This window comes from Heterodontus francisci, chromosome 2 (genome assembly GCF_036365525.1).
Source record: "Heterodontus francisci isolate sHetFra1 chromosome 2, sHetFra1.hap1, whole genome shotgun sequence".
Lineage (NCBI taxonomy): Eukaryota > Metazoa > Chordata > Chondrichthyes > Heterodontiformes > Heterodontidae > Heterodontus > Heterodontus francisci.
In genome coordinates this window covers 182,139,426-182,160,168 of record NC_090372.1, presented here as the reverse complement: position 1 = coordinate 182,160,168, position 20,743 = coordinate 182,139,426, and the positions used below count along the sequence as shown (strand labels likewise).

The 20,743-nt window shown below is 41.5% G+C and overlaps 1 protein-coding gene across 3 annotated transcripts in view; it reads left to right on the top strand.

The window, feature by feature from the left end:
- The window catches only part of LOC137349171 (enhancer of polycomb homolog 1-like), a 271,229-nt gene that overhangs the window by 178,247 nt on the left and 72,239 nt on the right, over positions 1 to 20,743 (top strand). For all 3 annotated transcript variants that reach the window (XM_068014602.1, XM_068014589.1, XM_068014592.1), the window contains one exon: positions 2,774 to 2,933. In XM_068014602.1, coding sequence (XP_067870703.1) covers positions 2,774 to 2,933 — 160 coding nt within the window. The remainder of the gene's footprint in view (positions 1 to 2,773; positions 2,934 to 20,743) is intronic.

Genomic DNA, 20,743 nt, shown 5'->3' with positions numbered 1-20,743 from the left:
AGCACTTGGAATTTGAATTATTCACACTCGTCTTCCATCTATCCGTATTCCCTACCTTACTGTCCCCTCTTCCCCCTTCCCTCCATTCCTCAAACTGTGTTTGTATCTGCTCTGAGCCATTGTCTAGAGCAGTAGTTCTCAATCTTTTTACTTATGAGGCCCCCCTCACTGATGAAAATTTGGATCCTGTGCCAAGTATTTTTTTCTGTGTCCAAACTAGTTATATAATTGTTCTCCACACGTGCCATTAGGCATTTTACATGCAGATTAATTCATCCTTTTGTTTTGCCTCTTGTTGCACATTGCAGGCTCTAACAGTTCCTGTGTGTTCAACTCTCAACTGCAGTCAATACCTGGGTCGGGGTCAGCAGTTAACATGAGACAGATGTGCTGGGTAATCCTACTTAACACGGAGGGGCTGCACGAACATCTTGCCCACCTCTGTTGGAGCAAGAGGTTCTGACCACTCGCGCAAGTCTACAAGCGTTGACTGCACTGAGACTACCTCAGCTCAGGCTGCGTGAGCTGGCATATTAACTACACTGTAGCAGGTTGCGATAATCCTAACTTCTGATTTGGCTCTACATTCCTCACTATCTATCCTCATCAGTTGCATTGAGCTGTTTTCTCATAGCTGTGCCGTCCCACTATAAATATGGATGCAAAGGGCACCGTTGCCATTCAGTGTTGAGTTGGTGATGGGCAGTGTTAGCTAGAATTTTATTTTTGGCAGACTACTTGAAACCTTCTCATGGATTGTTAGTGGGCAGCTGACCTCCCATTTGAGAAGCCCCTGGTCAAGAGCACCAATCTCCCTTCATGTGAGGCATCAACTTGTGTGCACTTCTAATCTAATATTTGGTGCTCATGGTATGGTTCCCTTTAAATTGGAAGAGACTAAATATAGATCGAGTGACCAAGTTCCACATTATGATATCATCAGTCCACTTTTTCTATTTATGATGTCATTTAAGTGGATTGTTGCACCAGATGAATATATTCTGCAAAGTACCTGCTCCAAAGCAATTTTTAACCAGTTCTGAAGTATAAAACATTGATATGGGCCAAATGAGAGACACCAGTAATGATGTATGTATTTACCTCTCCGGAGTTAAGGCTATAAGTATGTCCTTTAATTTGTTTTGGACAGCTCATGAATGTTAATGTTCATGGATGTTAGTGCTGGGAAGCTAGAGTTCATTGCTTGTGCAAATAGAGGACCGTTTAAATGCTATAATTTTTTTTGCATGTAGCAAAGCGCAAGTTCAGGAGTCAGAATTTACTGACTCTAGAAGTAATCCACCCACAAATAGCCAATTAATACTCAGATATCCCACTTGACACAAATATACACCTTCCAACAATACTAGCATTGCGTACAACATTGAGTAGGATATTCTTTAGTGAAGCTTGTGTATGAACTATAGGTATATTGTGTAAATGCTTAATTAACTGAGATGTTTCTATAATTCTTTGTAACTTTTTGAGGTTCGGCTTTCTCAGAAGTTAGAAATTATTTAGATTGGTTACATCTCATTCAGAATTGTCTGTTTTGCTTGCCATGTAATGGCTTGGCAAGGTCATGTAGTAAATAGCTGAGAAATGTAGTTCAAAAATCTCTCTGGTCTGTGATACGTAACACAGGATAAAGGTTCCAGAATTGGATTTGGGAGCCTGTGCCATGGCAGGGAACATTGGCCATTCCCATTCCAGATTACTGTTCAGTGACCTCTGCTGGAAATGTCCCTGCAGGACTCTTGGTTGTGAGCAGGATCAGTAATGTGTTTGCCAGGGTTCCCAGCTGAATATTATCCCACTTGGATAGGATGCAAGATTTTCGATGATGTATTTCAGCAAGGAATCTATTCCTTCAGCATTGGAAAAGATCAGGACAATTCTTTTGGTGTAACCAGTAAAGCAGAAAAAAAAAATCTGATGGAAAATAATGCACATTTCTAATTGTCTGTGTACACAGTTTTTTAAAAATTTGTTTGTGGGATATGAGTGTCACTGGCTAGGCCAGTGTTTGTTGCCCATCCCAAATTGCCCTTGAACTGATTGGCTTGCTAGGCCATTTCAGAGGCATTTTTAAAGAGTCGACCACATTGCTGTGGATCTGGAGTCACATGTAGGTCAGGCCAGGTAAGGACAGCAGATTTCCTTCTCTCAAGGACATTGGTGAACCAGATTGGTTTTTTCACAACAATCAGCAATGGTTTCATGGTCATTAGACTAGCTTTTAATTCCAGATTTCTATTAATTGAATTCAGATTTCACCATCTGCTATGGTGGGATTTGATCCCATGTCCCCAGAGCATTAGCCTGCACTGGAGGTGATGAGGCAGTGGTGTAGTGGTAATGTCACTGTATTACTAGTCCAGTGACATTACCACTACACCACCACCTGCCCTCAGCCCTGCCCCCGGCCTAGGCCTTTACTGATTTACATATTAAGATTAGAAGGGTCTAGGATTTTGAGAACTTTCCTTTTAACTATGCCCTCCCAAAAGAAGATTCATTTTGAAGATTTGTTTTGTTCCCTACTTTTATGCATTTAACAGGAATGTTGGGTATAATTATCGCTAAACTGATTTTGCAGAAATCAGAGGTGTAGTGGGACATAATTGTGTAACGACCTGTAAAAGGTCTTTTTTTTTTCAGTGCCAGTGCAAATCTTAGGGTGTTTATGAAAGATGCTGAATTACAACTGGAGTGCTATATCTTTGGTAGAAATATTGCTGTGTATTAATACTGTCTTTCTCGACCTCTTCAGGAGCATCATCTCCAGCGGGCTATTTCAGCACAACAGGTTTATGGAGAGAAACGGGATAATATGGTTATTCCTGTCCCAGAGGCGGAAAGCAACATTGCCTACTATGAATCTGTCTACAGTGGGGAATTCAAGATGCCAAAGCAGCTTATTCACATACAGCGTGAGTGCTAAAATTGATATTTTAAAGCACATTTATATGGGACTTCTAAGTTGAAGTAAATTAGAATGGTTAAATGGATGACTCTTCAACTGCTACCTCCTGATGATAGAAGCTCACGCTGGTGTATGCAGCCCTGCTAACTTGTTCCTTCACTTATTGGTCTGTGCAGTCATTGAGGTTATTAGATCATGGAGGCGGCCATTGCAAATGAGCCTGAATCAGTTCTTGTCAGGAGTCCACATGTGTTTTGCTGCAGGAAATTAACTGGATAGCTATTGGGAGAGGAAGCCATGGCTATTAAATCCAGGAAAACAGACCTGTTATAGTCAAAGTTCCCTGTAAAAAATTTTTGTGCGGAGCCAGTTTTTCTGTGTGTGGTGCATGCATAAATCTTATTGAGAGCGTTTATTATTGTGTCCTACAGCTGCACCATTTGCAGGGATTTTCTGAGACTTAATTGGAGGAGTGTCCATGAATATTTTCTTTTCGAAATTGGTTTACCAAAATTACTTTCCATTTCTGTTTGCTTAATGTTCTTCAGTAAGCCTAGTATTTTGCATATTTAGGCTTCGTTGTATGCCGTGTTTAAAATCTTTTATATTTAGGTTATGCATGCTAGAATCATAAAAATGACTACACAGGAAGAAGCCATTTGGCCCGTCCCACCTTTGCTGGTTCCTCAACTAGAGCTATCTAGTCTAATTTCCTTGTGCTTTTCCTGTACTTTATATTTTAAGCAGAAACAACTTGCATTTCCATTTCCTTTCTAATACTATCCAATTGCTTTTTAAATGGTGTTTTAATTTCTACATCAATAAACAGTTGTGATAAAACAATAACTTTGGGAAGGGGTGGGGCTACTTCTAACTTTTCTCTTTTATTCTTAGTCTTAACTGAGTCGATGACTCCTGTTGCCACTTCAACCAACCAATCAGCCTTGTATTATGTATCCTTTTAAAAGCCTTTCATAATTTTGAAAACCTTTTTGTTACAGCTTTCTCTTTTCCATTGAAAAGGGACCCAATTTCTCAAGCCTGTCTTCATAGCTAAACACTTTTTTGTTCCTGGTAGTACTCGAGAAAATATTCATTAGTTTCATTGCCTCTAATATCCTTCCTGTAATGCATGCAGCACTCTCAAAATGTACTCTCCTCTTTCTTTTTTCCCTTTCCTTTACTTTCTATCTTCCCGTCTCCCTGCCCCGTGCCTTCTCCTCTGCTTCCACCCTCTTATTCATCCCCTCTACCGCCAGAGTGGTTAGTATTGTCCAATAGGTTATCTTCTGGGCCACATCTGTTCACTGGGTTTATCAATGATTTGGATATTGGCCTAGAGGAAATGGTGTCAAAATTAGATGATGGCGTAATAGGAGATTAGTTAATCTTCTGAGACTGCATTAAGAGCCATTTCTGAGCTTTTAACCCACATCAGGCTATACTAGTTTTATTAGCACGTTTGTCACTTTTTTTTTTGTATGCAGTGTTCTTGTAAAGTTGGATTAACTGTATTTACTTAGTTGCTGGTGCAACAGTTGGCAAGTATGAGTCTTTCTGCATACTCGGGAACAGACTTTGCTGTGATTTTAGCATGGATGCTTACTCTGATTTATTTACTTGCTAAATATCTATAATCCAATAGCCAATGTAATTCCTTTATTGAAAAAGGGAGGGAGACACAAAGCAGGAAACTGTTATAGGGAAAACGTTAGAAGCTGTTAAAGACATTATAACAGGGCACATAGAAAAATTAAAGGTAATCAGGCAGAGTCAATGTGGCTTTGGGAAAGGGAGATCATATTTAACCAGAAGTAACGTGCTGTGGTTAAAGGGGCTATACTGTACTTACATTTGCAGAAGGCATTTGATAAGGTGCCACATCAAAGGCTATTGCAGAAAATAAAAGTTTATGGAATAGGGGCTAACATTTTGGCATGGATATAAGATTGGCTAGTTAACAGGAAAGAGTAGGCGTAAATAGGTAATTTTCTGGTTGGCAAGATGTAACGAGTGGTGTGCTACAGGGATCCGTGCTGGGGCCTCAACCTTTTACAATTTATATAAATGACTTGGATGAAAGGACCGAAGGTATGGTTGCTAAATTTGCTGATGACACAGATAGGTAGGAAAGTAAGTTGTGAATAGGACATGAGACTACAAAGGGATATAGATAGGTTAGGTGAGTGGGCAAAGATCTGGCAAATAGAGTATAATGTGGGAAAATGTGAAATTGTCCATTTTGGCAGAAATAATAAAGCATATTATCTAAATGGTGAGAGATTGCAGAATTCTGAGATGTAGAGGGGTCTGGGCGTCCTAGTGCACGAATCGCAAAAGGTTAGTATGCAGGTTCAGCAAGTAATTAAGAAAGCTAATAGAATATTATCATTTATTGTGAGGGGAATTGAATACTAAAGTACGGAGGTTGTACTTCAGTTATACAGGGCATTGGTGACTCCACATTTGGAGTACTGTGTACAGTATTGGTCTCCTTAAGGAAGGATGTAAATGCATTGGAAGCATTTCAGAGAAGGTTTGCTAGATTCGTACCCGGATTGGGCGGGTTGCCTTATGAGGAAAGGTTGGACAGGCTCGGCTTGTATCCACTGGAGTTCAGAAGAGTAAGAGGTGACTTGATTGAAACGTATAAGATCCTGAGGGGTCTTTGCAGGTTGGATGTGGAAAAGATGTTTCTCCTTGTGGGCGAATCTAAAACTAGGGGTCACTGTTTAAAAATAAGGGGTCGCCCATTTAAGACAGATGTGGAGAAATCGTTCCTTTGAGGGTCGTAAGTCTTTGGAACTCTCTTCCTCAAAAGACAGTGGAAGCAGAGTCTTTAAATATTTTTACGGCAGAGGTAGGTAGATTCTTGATGAGCAAAGGGGTGAAAGGTTTTTGGGGGTAGGTGGGAATGTGGAGTCGAGGTTGCAATCAGATCAGCCATGGTCTTGTTAAATGGCAGAGCGGGCTTGAGGGGCCGAGGGGCCTAATCCTGCTCTTCGTATGTTCGTATTTTAGGATCTGCAGAGTCTGTTTTGGAAATGTTACTCTGATCAGTTTGCTGTTGACTTTATTTTTGTGAAGTTTGAGAGCGATAACATGCATGTAGCACAATTTTTTTTTATGACTAGCAGCTTAACTATTGCTATGCATCTGTTGTCGCATGCAGCAGTACTATAATGCAAATTGTGAAGCTATCATTTTTGGCTTCAGCAACAAAGTATGTGCCCTCACCACTGATTCTATTGGATTCTCTGGCCTTTGTCTCTGGTTGAACCAGACTGCACTCGGCAACCTATTCACCCCAAACTGAACTTCTGACCCCATGCACTCTGTTGCAAAATCAGCCTGCTTGCATCTTCATGATGTCACCTACAATGTTGCTTATTTCCATCCATCTGCTGCTGAACCCTGTGTTCACATCCCCTCCTGGCCTTGCCCTTCCTTATTACTAATCATCTGCAGCCTACAACCCTGTCCCTATACTGTTTGAGTTTGGCCTTTTTTGTATTACCCCACTGATCCAGCCTTCATACTACCACTGATTGTGCCTTCAGCAATTTTTTTTAAATTTATGGCATGTAAATGTTGCTGGCAAAGCCGACATTTCTTGCACCTCCCTAGTTGATCTTGATGGTGATGGTGGGCTACCTTTTTGAGCTGCAATCTGTGTAGTGAAAGTATTTCCACGATCCTGTTGATAAGCAGTTTGAGAATTTTGACCCAGCAGCAGTGAAGGAATGGCTATATGCCTCCAATCAGGATGGAGGGGAAATGATGGTGTTCTTATTCACCTGCCCTGAGTGGTGGAGGTGACTGATTTCGGATATGCTGCCACAGTAGCTATGGTGACTTGCTGCAGTGCATCCTGTAGATGGGTATACAATGCAGCCATGGTATAAGGATAATGGAGGGATTTGATGTTTGGCATTACATCCATCAGTTAAATCAGACTGTTTTGTCTTGGGCCTGGAATTTTACCTTAACCCACTCTAACTCTGCAACTCCCTCTCCTTTAAGGCCCTCCTTGAACCCAACTTCTACCAAGTGTTTGGTCTGCACACCCCTCTCCTGTATCTCCTTTTAGACCAGCATACATTTTTGATTACACCTGTAAGCGCCATGGGCCATTTTTCCTACATTAAGTGCAAGAAGTTGTAGTTACTACTTTTTTGTAGCTGCTGAATTCTTAATAGTAGCTGCCATGATTTTATGAGCTTGCATTAAATGAAGACAAGGTAATGGGTGGGGAAGGGGCAAATATAAATGGTTTATGTATTTAATTTGAATATAATTAAATTGTAGCTTAGGCTAGATATTGTAATGATAAAAGATATTCCTGATACTTGAGTAGTTTTATTGTGTGTTTCAGTATTTGTATGCAAACTGATAGGGAGACGGGGATTCCCCTGGACCTGCCAGCATTCTGGTTAATGCCTTTTCTTAGCTATGCACATTTCATTGGTTAAATGGTGTCTTATAACCAATCACTTTGAAATAAAATGCTTCACAAATATCATGTTCTTTGCAGTTCATGCATTTAAATATAACAAACCTATTAGTTGGTGGCTTTTACCACAAAGACGTTTTACTTGTATCTTTTCCCATTTACAAAAAGGATAGTCATATTCCTGCTGATTTCTACCATTTTATTGATGGATAGAATCTCACAGTTTAAGGCACAGAAAGAGGCCACTCGGCCCATTGTGTCCATGCTGGCTGAAAATCGATCCACCTATTCTAATCTCACCTTCCAGCATTTAGTCCGTAGCCCTGCAGATTACGGCACTTGAGGTGCATAACCAGACTCCTTTTGAATGAGTTGAGGGTTTCTGCCTCAACCACCCTTTCAGGCAGAGAGTTCCAGACCCTCACCACCCTCTGGGTGAAAAAGTCTTCCTCATCTCCCCTCTAACTTTTCTACCAATCACTTTAAATCTATGCCCCCTCGTCACTGACTCCTCTGCTAAGGTGAATAGACCCTTCAACTCTGCTCTATCCAGGCCCCTCAAAATTTTGTACATTTCAATCAGATCTCCCCCCAGCCTTTCCAATATTTCGTCATAGCTGCATTTTTCCAGTCCTGGCAATATCCTCGTAAATCTCCTCTGTACCCTGTCTAGAGCAATTCCATCCTTTTCTGTAATGAGGTGACCAGAAGTGCACGCAGTACTCAAGTTGTGGCCTAACCAATGAGTTATATAGTTCCAGCATAGCCTCCCTGCTCTTGTATTCTATACCTCGGCTAATAAAGGAAAGGATTCCATATGCCTTCTTAACCACCTTATTGACCTGTCCTGCTACCTTCAGCGAACTGTGGACATTCACTCCAAGGTCCCTCACTTCCTGTACAATTCTCAGTATTCTCCCATTTATCATGTATTCCTTTGCCTTGTTTGACCTTCCCAAATGCATCACCTCACACTTCTCCAAGTTGAATTCCATTTGCCGCTTTTCTGCCCATCTGACCAGACCATCAGTATCTTCCTGCAGCATCCAGCTATCCTCTTCGCTATCTCGCACATGGCCAATCTTTGTGTCGTCTGCAAACTTCTTGATCATGTCCCCTACATTTACGTCCACATCGTTGATATATACCACAAAAAGCAGGGGACCCAGTACTGAGCCCTGTGGAATGCCACTGGAAGCAGCCCTTCAGTCGCTAAAACACCCGTCAACAATTACCCTTTGTTTCCTGCTACTGAGCCAATTTTGTATCCACCTTGCTGCATTTCCTTGAATCCCCTGGGATTTTTTTTTTTAACAAGTCTGCTATGAGTGACCTTGTCAAAAGCCTTGCTAAAAATCCATGTACCTCCTAGGAGAAAAAAACAGGAGATTACTAAGTGCATTGGCCAGTCTCCCACCAAGCTTGGGAACAGTTCATAAGTCCAAAACTTATGGTCTTTTTGTCTTATTACAAAACTGTTTAAAGCAGTGTCTCTAATTCCTCAGGCTCTCAACTTTACTTGGGGGTGAATTCAACAGGTTTTAAATGAAGGAGGTGAGACCATTGCAGATGCAGCGCTGTAATCTTCCAAAGTTCTCTTGCTTTGGGGACCATTCCTTTAGGTTGGAAAATTGCACATGCTGCTCCACCATTTAAGGAAGTTGAGCGAGTGAAACCAGGGAATTATACACCAATTAGCCTAACGTCTGTTGTCTGGAAATTGCTAGCGTCTATAATTAAGGATAGATTGAAGATCTAGAAAATTTTCAGCTGATCGGAGAGCACCAGCATGCATTTGTAAAATAGGTCACACCTGATAAACCTGATTGAATTTTTAGAAGAGGTGATTTAAAGTAGCGGATAGGGGAATGTCTGTTACTTACGTGGCTTCTAGAAGGCATTTGATAAGGTCCCTCAAGAGGTTGTTGGCCAAAGTTGAGACCTGGTTCGGAAATTGGCTGAGCGGCAGGAGACAATGTACGGATAATGGACAGGTAATGACAGGATGTGACTGGAGGTGTCACACAAGGATCTGTATAGAATCATAAAAGCAAAATACTGCGGATGCTGGAAATCTGAAACAAAAACAAGAAATGCTGGATACACTCAGCAGGTCTGGCAGCATCTGTGGAAAGAGAAGCAGAGTTAACGTTTCGGGTCAGTGACCCGAAGAAGGGTCACTGACCCGAAACGTTAACTCTGCTTCTCTTTCCACAGATGCTGCCAGACCTGCTGAGTGTATCCAGCATTTCTTGTTTTTGTATAGAATCATAGACTGGTTACAGAACAGAAGGAGGCCATTTGACCCGTAGCGTCCATGCCAGCTCTCTGCAAGAGCAACTCACCTAGTCCCACTCCCCTGCGTTCAACCTGTAGCCTTGCAAATTTTTTATCTTCAGATACATACCCAGTTCTCTTTTTTTTGAAGGCCTCATTTGAATCTGCCTTCACCACACATTCGAGCAGTGCATTCCAGCTCCTAACAATACGAACATACAAATTAGGCACAGAAGTAGGCCATTCGGCCCCTCTAGCCTGCTCCGCAATAAGATCATGGCTGATGTGTCTCGAATTCCACACTCCCATCTACCCCGATAACCTTTGATTCCCTTGCCTAACAAGAATCTATCTACCCTGCCTTAAAATTATTCAATGACCCTGCCTCCACCACCTTCTGAGGCAGTGTTCCAAAGTCACGCAACCTTCAGAAAAAATTTCTCTCTCATCTGACCTAAAAGGGCGACCCCTAATTTTAAAACCGTGCCCCCTAGTTCTGGACTCCCCACAAGAGGAAACATCCTTTCCACATCCACCTTGTCCAGGCTATTCAGGATCTTTTATACTTCAATCAAGTCCCCACTCTTCAAAACTCCAGTGAAAACAAGCCCAGTCTGTCCAACTTTTCCTCATAAGGCAACCTGCTCATTCCAGGTATCAAACTAGTAAACCTCCTCTGAACTGCCTCCAATGCATTAAATCCTTCCTTAAACGAGACCAAAACTGCAGACAGTATTCAAGATGTGGTCTCACCAATGCCCAGTACAACTGAAGCATAACATCCTTACTTTTATTTTCAATTCCTCTCGTAATAATGGATAGCATTCCATTAGTCTTTATGACTTGCTGTACCTGCATACTAACTTTGTTACCGGTGCACTAGGACACCTAGATCCCATTGCACCTCAGAGTTCTGCAGTTGTTCTCAGTTTAAGTAATACTCTGATTTTTTTTAATATTCTTCCTGCCAAAGTGAACACATTTTCCCACATTATGCTGCATCTGCCAGATTTTTGCCCATTCAACCTATCTATATCAGTCTGCAAGCTCTCTATGTTATCTTCACAACATCCTTTCCTACCTATCTTTGTGTCAACTGCAAATTTAGCTACCATGCCATTGTTCCCCTCATCTAAGTCATTGATATAAATTGTAAAAACTTGAGGCCCCAGCACAGATCCCTGCGGGTCTCCACTCGTCACATCCTGCCAATCAACAAAGGACCCATTTATGCATGCTCTGTTTTCTGTCAGCCAACCAATCTTCTATCCATGCTAATATGTTACCCACTACACCATCAGCTCCTACTTTGCTCAGTAACCTTTTATGTGGCACCTTGTCACATGCCTTCTGGAAATCCAAGTACAGTATGTCAGCGGGCTCCCCTTTATCCATGGCACATGTTACTCCTTCAAATAACTCCAGTAAATTGATTAAACATGATTTTCCTTTCACGAAGCCATGCTGACTATTCCTGATTACCTTGAGTTTTTCAAAGTGCCCAGGGATAGCCTCCTTAATTCCTTAATGATCAATTCTAACACCTTCCCCACAACAGATGTTCTATAGTTAAGTGTTATCTGCCTAAACCACCCTCTCTTCCCCCCCCCCCCCCCCCCCCCCCACCGCCCCGCAACCTTCTTGAATAGAGGAGTTGTATTTGATATTTTCCAGTCTGATTGAACTTTTCCAGAATCTAGCTAATTTTGAAAAGTTAACACCAATGCATCTTCTACCTCATTAGCCACCTCTTTTAAGACCCTAGGATGAACCCGGGACTTGTCAGCCTGCACCTCCATCAGTTTGGTCAGTACCGCTTCCCTGGTGATTTGTAATTTCACCAAGTTCCTCTCCTCTTCCACCTCCTGATTTACAGCTATTACTGTAATGTTTTTTGTATCCTCTGAAGACAGATCGTAGTGAAGACTCGCTATGTAAAAAGTTTGGGATCAACTATTGACTGTATTAAGATGAAGGGAGAGAAAGCCACGGTTCCAAGCTTACTGATGAAGCAAAGTTGGGCAGCATTGTAAGCAGTGTAGATGGAAGCATAAAATTGAAAAGTTATTGATAGGTAAGTGAATGGGCAAAACTGTGGTAAATGGATTACAATGTAGGTGAGAGGTGGACCTAAAGAGGATAGAACAGAGTACTCGCTAAACTGTGAAAAGCTAGAAACGGGGTCCAAAGAGACTTGGGTTCCATGTACATAAATCATTAAAATGTCATGAATAGGTACAGAAAATAATCAAAAATGCTGACCTTTATATATAGAGGACGAAATATAAGGTGGTAGAAATAACGCTACAGCTACACTAAGCCCTAGTTAGGTCATACCTGGAGTACTGAGAGCAATTCTGGGCACCACACCTTAAGAAGGATGTATGGGTCTTGGAAGGAGTGCAGTGTAAATTTATCAGAATGATGCCTGGACTCCCAAGAGTTAAATTACAGGTAGCGATTATGCAAACTGGGGTTGTATTCCATGGAATTTAGAAGTTGAGGGGTGATTTAATCAAAATTTTCAAGATAGTAAGAGGAACAGTTGGGGTTAGCGAATCTCAGATTAGGAGCACAGTCAAAAAATTAGAGCTAGGCCTTTCAGGAGTGAGGTTAGGAAACAAATCTACATGCAAAGGGTGGTAGAGGTTTGGAGCTCTCTTCCACAGATGGCAATTGATACCAAGTCAGTTGTTACTTTTTAAATCTGAGTGATAGATTTTTGTTGACCAAAGGTGTTCAGGAATTTGGGGGAAGGCGGGTGTGTGAATTTAGTTCCCAGATCAGCATGATCTCATTGAATGGCAGAATAAGCTTGAGGAACTAAGTGGTCTATTCATGTTTCTATATTCAGACCCACCGGCCGTCCATGTCTCCGTTATAAAGACGTCTGCAAACGCGACATGAAATCGTGTGACATTGATCACAAGTCGTGGGAGTCAGTTGCCAGCATTCGCCAGAGCTGGCGGGCAGCCATAAAGACAGGGCTAAATTGTGGCGAGTCGAAGAGACTTAGTAGTTGGCAGGAAAAAAGACAGAGGCGCAAGGGGAGAGCCAACTGTGCAACAGCCCCGACAAACAAATTTCTCTGCAGCACCTGTGGAAGAGCCTGTCACTCCAGAATTGGCCTTTATAGCCACTCCAGGCGCTGCTTCACAAACCACTGACCACCTCCAGGCGCGTATCCATTGTCTCTCGAGATAAGGAGGCCCAAAAGAAAGAATATTCCTAAGTCAGAGCAAAAGAGAAACAGCATTGCATGATTGTTTGAAAGTTGTAATTCAGAGCTTTTATTTCATGCTGCAGCGTCCCTATTGTGCTGGGAGATCCGTACATACCCGAGTTCAGGAATAATTCTGAGGCAAGGAAAGAAAGGAAGAAAATTATATATGCGTTGCTTCCTTGTACAATTGGGCTTTTAATCAGTGCATGGCTAGAATAATGCTGCTGTTTCTCCAGTTTATATTTACTGCCAGAGGAAGCTGGGCCTCATATTTAGTTTAAAACACTGCTGCTAATGATGATTGTAGTAATGTAAAATTCATTGAATCATGGCAACTTACTGCATAGGAGGATGCCATTTGGTCTTTTGTGTCTGTACTGACTCTTTTGAAATAACAAACCAAGGTGACCAGGTGACTTGCTGTCTTTCAGTAATTTCTTACTGCTGTAGAAGGCAGATGCAAAGAACTCATTTAATACATTAGCCTTGTCCTCTACATGAATGAAGATTTCAGCTCTTTAATGGGCCCAACTTTTTTCCCTAGCTTAGCTTATCTATTACATTTGATATGTTTCAATTGAACCTTAAAACACTAATGTTCCCTGCTAATCTTGTAACCGCTGTTTGCCTCCCATATTATCTTTTTCAGCTCCTTCCTGTGCTTTTCATAATATTATTAACTGAATCTTGCTCCTGACATTTATCATCAGCCTCCTTTTTCTATTTAACTTTTTTATTCTGTCATCCAGGGTACATTAGCTTTGGATGCTCTCCCTTTTCTCTTAAAATGAATATGCCTAGTTTGTACCTGAACTATTTTCCCCAAATGCTTTATTTCTGCTTTACCCTGCAATCGTCTTTTCCAATCTACCTGTACAAAATTCCTCCTTGGATTGCTAAAATTTATTCTTTATGAATGTTGGACTTCGTAACATGATGGTTTTCAAAATAGTGATTTTTAAAAGTTTAAGATGGAGTCCTGAAGGTCAGGTGACCTCATTCACTCTGCTCAAGGAAAAGACAAAAACCTTGACTACCAGGACAACCGAGAACACAGACTATTTTTTGCAAAAACAGACTGCACGGGTAACACCTGAATAACAATGGGTTTCACCCTCCCAGACTTTTGGGTCGTAAACAAGAAGGCAGTGATTCTGAAGATGCAGATGTACCAAGCAGCTATTAATAGCTGGGAACAATGGAAGGCCCAAGTGGCTTTGACCAACCAGACTTTTGGACTTTTCATATTGGAACAGGATAATAGGCTGTTGACTTTTTGAGTCCAGATTAATGTAACAGATTTTCTGAAGGCAGAGAGGCTGTAATTAGGAAACCTAGTGGTTGCAGCCTTAGAGTAAGCTGTAAAGAAGACTACCAGAGGTGGTAGCCTCGAGAGGGGGGACATCTGCTTTCGGAAGCTTGAGACAGTGAAAGGCTGTGAAGACTTCAGCCTGTTTTGAAAGTTGAAGCTTGCATGGAAGTAAAAGCTCAACAGGATCACCGGGAATCTCCTTATTCACGGACGTCCAGGTCGAAAGTACTCGGAGCAATGAACGAAGAGGACATTAATTTTTGAAAAGGTCGAGGAGATCCAACCCATTGCAGCTGGGAGGAGTTTGGGACTTCTAACAGCAAAGATTTTGTCATCAAAGAAGACACTTGAGTGTGATGTGAGGTTTTCAAGTAAATAAAAAAAATGCCTTTCTTTGTAATTTTCCCATGGTTTATGGGGGGTGGGGGGAAGAGGGAGGCGATGGCATAGTGGTAATGTCACTGGACTAGTAGGCCAGTGCTTTGGGGACATCGGTTCAAATCCCACCATGGCAGATGATGGAATTTGAATTCAGTTAATAAATTTGGAATAAAAAAAAAAGCTAGTCTAATGGTGACCATGAAACCATTGTCGATTTGTTTAAAAACCCATCTGGTTCACTGACGTCCTTTAGAGAAGGAAATCTGCCCTTACCTGGTCTGGCTGACATGTGATTCCAGACCTATAGCAATGTGGTCGACTCTTAAATGCCCTCTGAAATGGCCTAGCAAGTCACTCAGTTGAAGGCAATTAGGGATACATAATAAATGCTGGCCTAGCCAGCGACGCGCACATCCCATGAAAGAATAGATAAAAAATCAGCTACTTACAAAGTAATATTCAGTCGATGGGGATTTCTTTGTTTACTTATAATAGAGGTCTTAAATTGTGAAATCTTGTCGTGTAGATCTTCAAATTGGTCGGGGGTTCATATCTCGTATTCTTAATGTTGACTGCCTCTCTGAGGTGGAAACAATTGAGCATTTTTACCCTCTGTTTTCTGGTCTCTTTCCATAATTACTGAAAACCGAATTATGTTGTAGTCACTGATCTCCTGTAAACCACTCCACTTGCCTTACTTCATTTCCCAGAACCAGATCCAGCGCTGCTGCTACCTTGTTGGACTGGATGCATTATTCATCAAGGAAGTTTTCCTGTACACATCAGAAATTCCTCCTCTTCCCTACCCTTAGCACTGTTTTCCAGGGGTCTGGGACTGAGTAGATAGGAAAAAATTGTTTCCATTGGCAGAAGAATTGAGAACCAGAGGACACCGACTTAAGGTGATTAACAGACGAAGCAACGTGACATGAAAAACTTTTTCATGCAGCAAGTGGTTAGGATCTGAAATGCACTGCCTGAGAGTGTGGCGGAGGCAGATTCAGTCGAGGCCTTCAAACGGGAACTGGATAATTATTTGGAGAGAAAAACATTGCAAGGCTACGGGGGTAAAAAGCAGGAGGCGAGAGACTAGGTGAGCTGCTCTTGTAGAGAACCAGCACATACATGATGGGCTGAATGGCCACCTGTAACCATTCTATGATCTATTCTATGGTTTCCCAGTCATTTTAGGATAATTAAAGTGTCATAATACTATATTTTTGTTACATGCATTTGAAAGTTTTCCACCAATTTGCTCACCTATCTCCTTACCACTTGGAGCTGTGTGAAAATGAACTCACAGCAATGTACCGGCTCCCCCTCTGTTCCTTTAACACAAGCCACAAATAGATTCAGTCCGAGAACCATCCTTTCTATTTAGAGCTGTTATTGTAATCAACACTGCCACTCCTGCATCACAGAATCATTATATTTGGCCATTCGGCCCATTGTGTCCGTACTGGCTCTCCAAAAGAGCAATTTATCCTCCTCTTGTTTCTGTCATTTGTTTGGTGAATTCTGAAATCTTACCAAAGATAAATTGTGGTGTCATTGTTCCATTTGTAAAGTATAAATGCCAATTATTTTGTTTCGCAATGTTTCCTAATTTCATCAGAAATTAATCCAAGCACAGTGGAGCATTTTGCCCTGGCGTAGTTCTTGATTTGAGTGAGCCAAGCATTTTATGCAGAGCTGCCTTTTTTTACCCTTGGGTTGCAATTCTTGCTGTTTAAAAATATTATGAATTAACAAACAACACACACTGTAGTGCAGATTGCTACGAGTTGGCAACTAAACATAAAATTTTGCCACTTATCACATGTTGGTCTAGCCAGCAATGCCCATGGCCCCACGTCCCATGAACGAATAAAAAAAAATCCAAGGACCCTTTTCATAAACTATAATGCATATAGGCAGTCTTGACAACGGGGTGTTTTATATAATTTATATTGATGCAGTTACTTGGCAATTCATTTTGGTGCTGCATTATCCAAGTTACTGTAGCCATATATGTCATGTACAGCTATGGATGCAAATAACCGCAATGTAAAAATCCTGTTTGAAAGTGATACTGCTACAGCTTTTGTCTTGTTACAGGTCTTCCTCACTTGTAGAATAAATATGGTTATTCCCATTTATGTATATTTTCTTGGTGTACTTGATGGTAAATCATTAGCTTAATTAAACTGTTGCCATTTCTGGAGTATTTATCCCTGAGCTGGCTGGTATTCTTTGTGTTAAACTTTAAAAAAAAAATCAGTGTTGTCATTAACTTGGTAGCATTCTTGCCTCTAAGTCAGAAGGTTAGGATTCAAGCCCCACTACAGACTTGAACACAATCTGGGCTGATGCTTCAGTCTAGTAATGAGGGAATACTGCACCTTTTTGGTATCAGTGAGCTTAATCTTGGCATTTCTGCTGTTAAATCTGTTTTTCATAAAAGTACAAAAACTGATTTAATAGCATAAGTGTTGGGAGCCGCCGCAAAGAAGCTGAACTTCGGGGATCTGAATGAAAATAAACAAAAAAAAGTGCTTATGATTTTAAGACTGAAAGCAGTAAAGTTCCACGTGTGAATTGCTGCACAATGCATGCATGGGTTTATATAAAGCAAAATAAACTAAAATTTTCATGGGCTGCTCAGTAAAATCAATAAAACTGAGTTTTTCCAAGTATCATTAATATTGTGCAAATTTACCTCTATTAAAACTGACAGCTATTGTAATTCATTATAAAAATTAGATTCATATTTCATGATATTTTGTGAATATTTGCCCTCACCAAGCTGGGAATGACAGCCGGTGTCAGTGTTAAGCACGTCCAGGCCAGGTGCAGCACAGTAAAGCTCCCTCTACTGCACCAGAGAGAGATTTCCATTACCAGCATTTGCCATTCCTGCAACCTCTCAGTGATGCAGCCAGTGTAAGGGCAATGTTGTGTTATGGCCCCATACCTAGTAGCAGATTGAAGTTGCCCAAACCCTTGGGTTATAATTTTTGAGGATGTTAGTTGTAGCATAGAGCACGGAGAACCAGTGGGCAGGAAAGTAGAATTGAATCCTTAGATTAGTCGTAATCTTTTTGAATGGCGGTGCAGGCTCAGTAGGCTGTGTGGTCTGCTCCTGTTCCTATTTCTTGTGGATGTGGTGTATTTGGATTTTCAGAAAGCTTTGATAGGGTCCCACGCAAGAGGTCGTAAACAAAATTACATGAGATTGGGGATAATATACTGGTATGGATTGAGAATTAGTTAACAGACAGCGAACAGAGTAATAATAAATGAGTCATTGTGCAGGATGGCAGGCTGTTACTAGTGGGATCAGTGCATGGGCCAAAGCTGTTTACAATCTATAAAAATTATTTGGATGTGGGAACCAAATGTAATATTTCCAAATTTGCTGATGTCACAACTAGGGAATGTAAGTTGTGAAGAGGATGCAAGGAGGCTTTAAGGGGACTTGTGTGAATGGCAAGAACATAGCAAATTGAATATAATGTGAATAAATGTGAAGTTATCCACTTTGATAGAAAAGACAGAACGATGGTGTATTTCTTAAATGGTGAGAGGTTGGGAAGTGTTGATGTCCAAAGGGACCTGGGTGTCCTTGTTCATGAGTCATTAAAAGCTAGCATGCAGGTGCAGCAAGCAATTAGAACCTAAGAACTAGGAGCAGGAGTAGACAATTCAGCCCCTCGAGCCTGCTCCGCGATTCAATACGATCATGGTTGATCTCATCTCGGCCTCAACTCCACTTTCCTGCCCATTCTCCATAACCCTTCAACCCTTTACTAATTAAAAATCTATCATCTCAAATTTACTCAATGTCCCAGCATTCACCGCACTCTAGGGTAGTGAATTCCCTTTGAGAGAAGTAATTTCTCCTAGTCTGTGTTAAATCTGCTTCCCCTTATCCTAAAACTATGACCTCTTGTTCTAGATTGCCCCACCAGAGGAAACATTCTCTCTGTGTCTACTTTGTCAATCCCTTTAATCATCATATATACCTCAATTAGATCTCCTCTCATTCTTCTAAACTGCAGAGAGTAAAGGCCTAAACTGCTCAATCTTTCTTCAAAAGACAAGGGCGGCACAGTGGCGCAGTGGTTAGCACCGCAGCCTCACAGCTCCAGGGACCCGGGTTCGATTCTGGGTACTGCCTGTGCGGAGTTTGCAAGTTCTCCCTGTGTCTGCGTGGGTTTCCTCCGGGTGCTCCGGTTTCCTCCCACATGCCAAAGACTTGCAGGTTGATAGGTTAATTGGCCATTATAAATTGCCCCTAGTATAGGTAGGTGGTAGGGAAATATATATGGGGATGTGATAGGAATATGGGATTAGTGTAGGATTAGTATAAATGGGTGGTTGATGGTCGGCACAGACTCGCTGGGCCGAAGGGCCTGTTTCAGTGCTGTATCTCTAAAACAAGCCCCTCATCTCTGGAATCAATCTAGTGAACCTTCTCTGAACTGCCTCCAATGCAACTACATTTCCCCCCCCCCCCCCCCCCCCCCACCTCAAGTAAGGGGACCAAAACTGTATGCAATACTCTAGGTGCGGTCTCACTAATGCCTCGTACAGTTGCAGCAACACTTCCCTACTTTTATACTCTATTCCTTTAGCAATAAATGCCAAAATTCCATTTGCCTTCCTTAATACCTGCTGTACCTGCATACTAGTTTTCAGTGATTCATGCACGAGGACATTCAGATTCCTCTGTACTGAAGCATTGAAAAGTTTCTTTCCATTTAGATGATAATTTGCCTTTCTATTCTTCCGACCAATATGCATAACCTCACGCTTATCCACGTTAAACTCCATCTGCCAGATTTTGGTCCATCACCTAATCTATCCATATCCATTTGTAAATTTCTTTATTGCAACTTAGTATCCCACCTATTTTAGTGTCGTCTGCAAATTTGGCTATAGTACCTTCTATCTCTGCATCCAAGTCATTAATATAGATTGTAAATAGTTGGGGCCGGAGGACTGAACCCTGTGCAAATGGCATGTTGGCCTTCATTGCAAGGGTCTTTTAGTACAGGAGTAAAGATATCTTGCTGCAATTGTATAACGCCTTGATGTGACTGCACCTGGAGTATTGTGTATAGTTTTGGTCTCTTTATCCCTTCAAGGGAGTGCAGCAGAGATTAGAGATTCACCAGACTAATCCTTGGGATGGCGGGATTGTTTTATGAGGAGAGATTGCAGAAACTGGATTAGACTCGCATCCGTATTGGAACCATAGAAAAATTACACCACAGAAGGAGGCTATTCAGCCCATTGTCTCTGCGCTGGCCAAAAAAAACTAGCTGTCCTAGAGTTTCGAAGAATGAGAAGTGATCTCATTGAAACGTCCAAAATTCTTATAGGGTCTGACAGGATGGATGTAGATTGGATGTTTCCCCTGGCTGAGTCTAGAACCAGGGGACATAGTCTCAGAATAAGGGGTAGGCCATTTAAGAATTGCTTCACTTGGAAGGTGATCAATCTTTGGAATTCTCTACCCCAGAGGGCTGTGGGAGCTCAATCATTGAGCATGTTCAAGCCAGAAATCAATAGCTATCTGGATACTAATGACATCAAGGGATATGGGGGTAGCACCGAAAAGTGGAAAATGATCAGCCATGATCTAATTGAATGGCAGAGCAGGCTAGACATGCTGAATGGCCTATTCCTGCTCCTATGTTCGTACCAGGAGTTAAAACTATACTGATCAAAACATGACCCAGTATCCTTTTCATCGCAAGCTGTTTTTTTTTCCTGGTCAGATGCTTCATCTTGATTTATCTTCAGAACTGGACTGCAAGGCCCTCATCACTCTTCCCTTTCCATATCAAAGGATGAGAATTCCAAGAATAGGATGTTGGCAGCCCACGTTGATATTAAAATTACACTATCATATTGGTTCTAGCAGGATTAAGAAATTTATTTACTTCAGGGATGGCCTTGAGCCACTAGTTTAGCTCACCTGTTAACGATTTTTCACTCTTTGTTTTTGGTTATTTTTGCTGGATTGTTTTTCCTATAGCATTGCAGTGGTGGAAAGAAATGAAAATATATTGGGCCTCGATGTAGGAGAATGAGAGACTGATGTGGGAGCACAGGGCATGGATGAGCTTTCAGAGGAGGTTAGGAGTACTAAAAGAAAACTGGGAGGTTTACTGCCAATAAAAC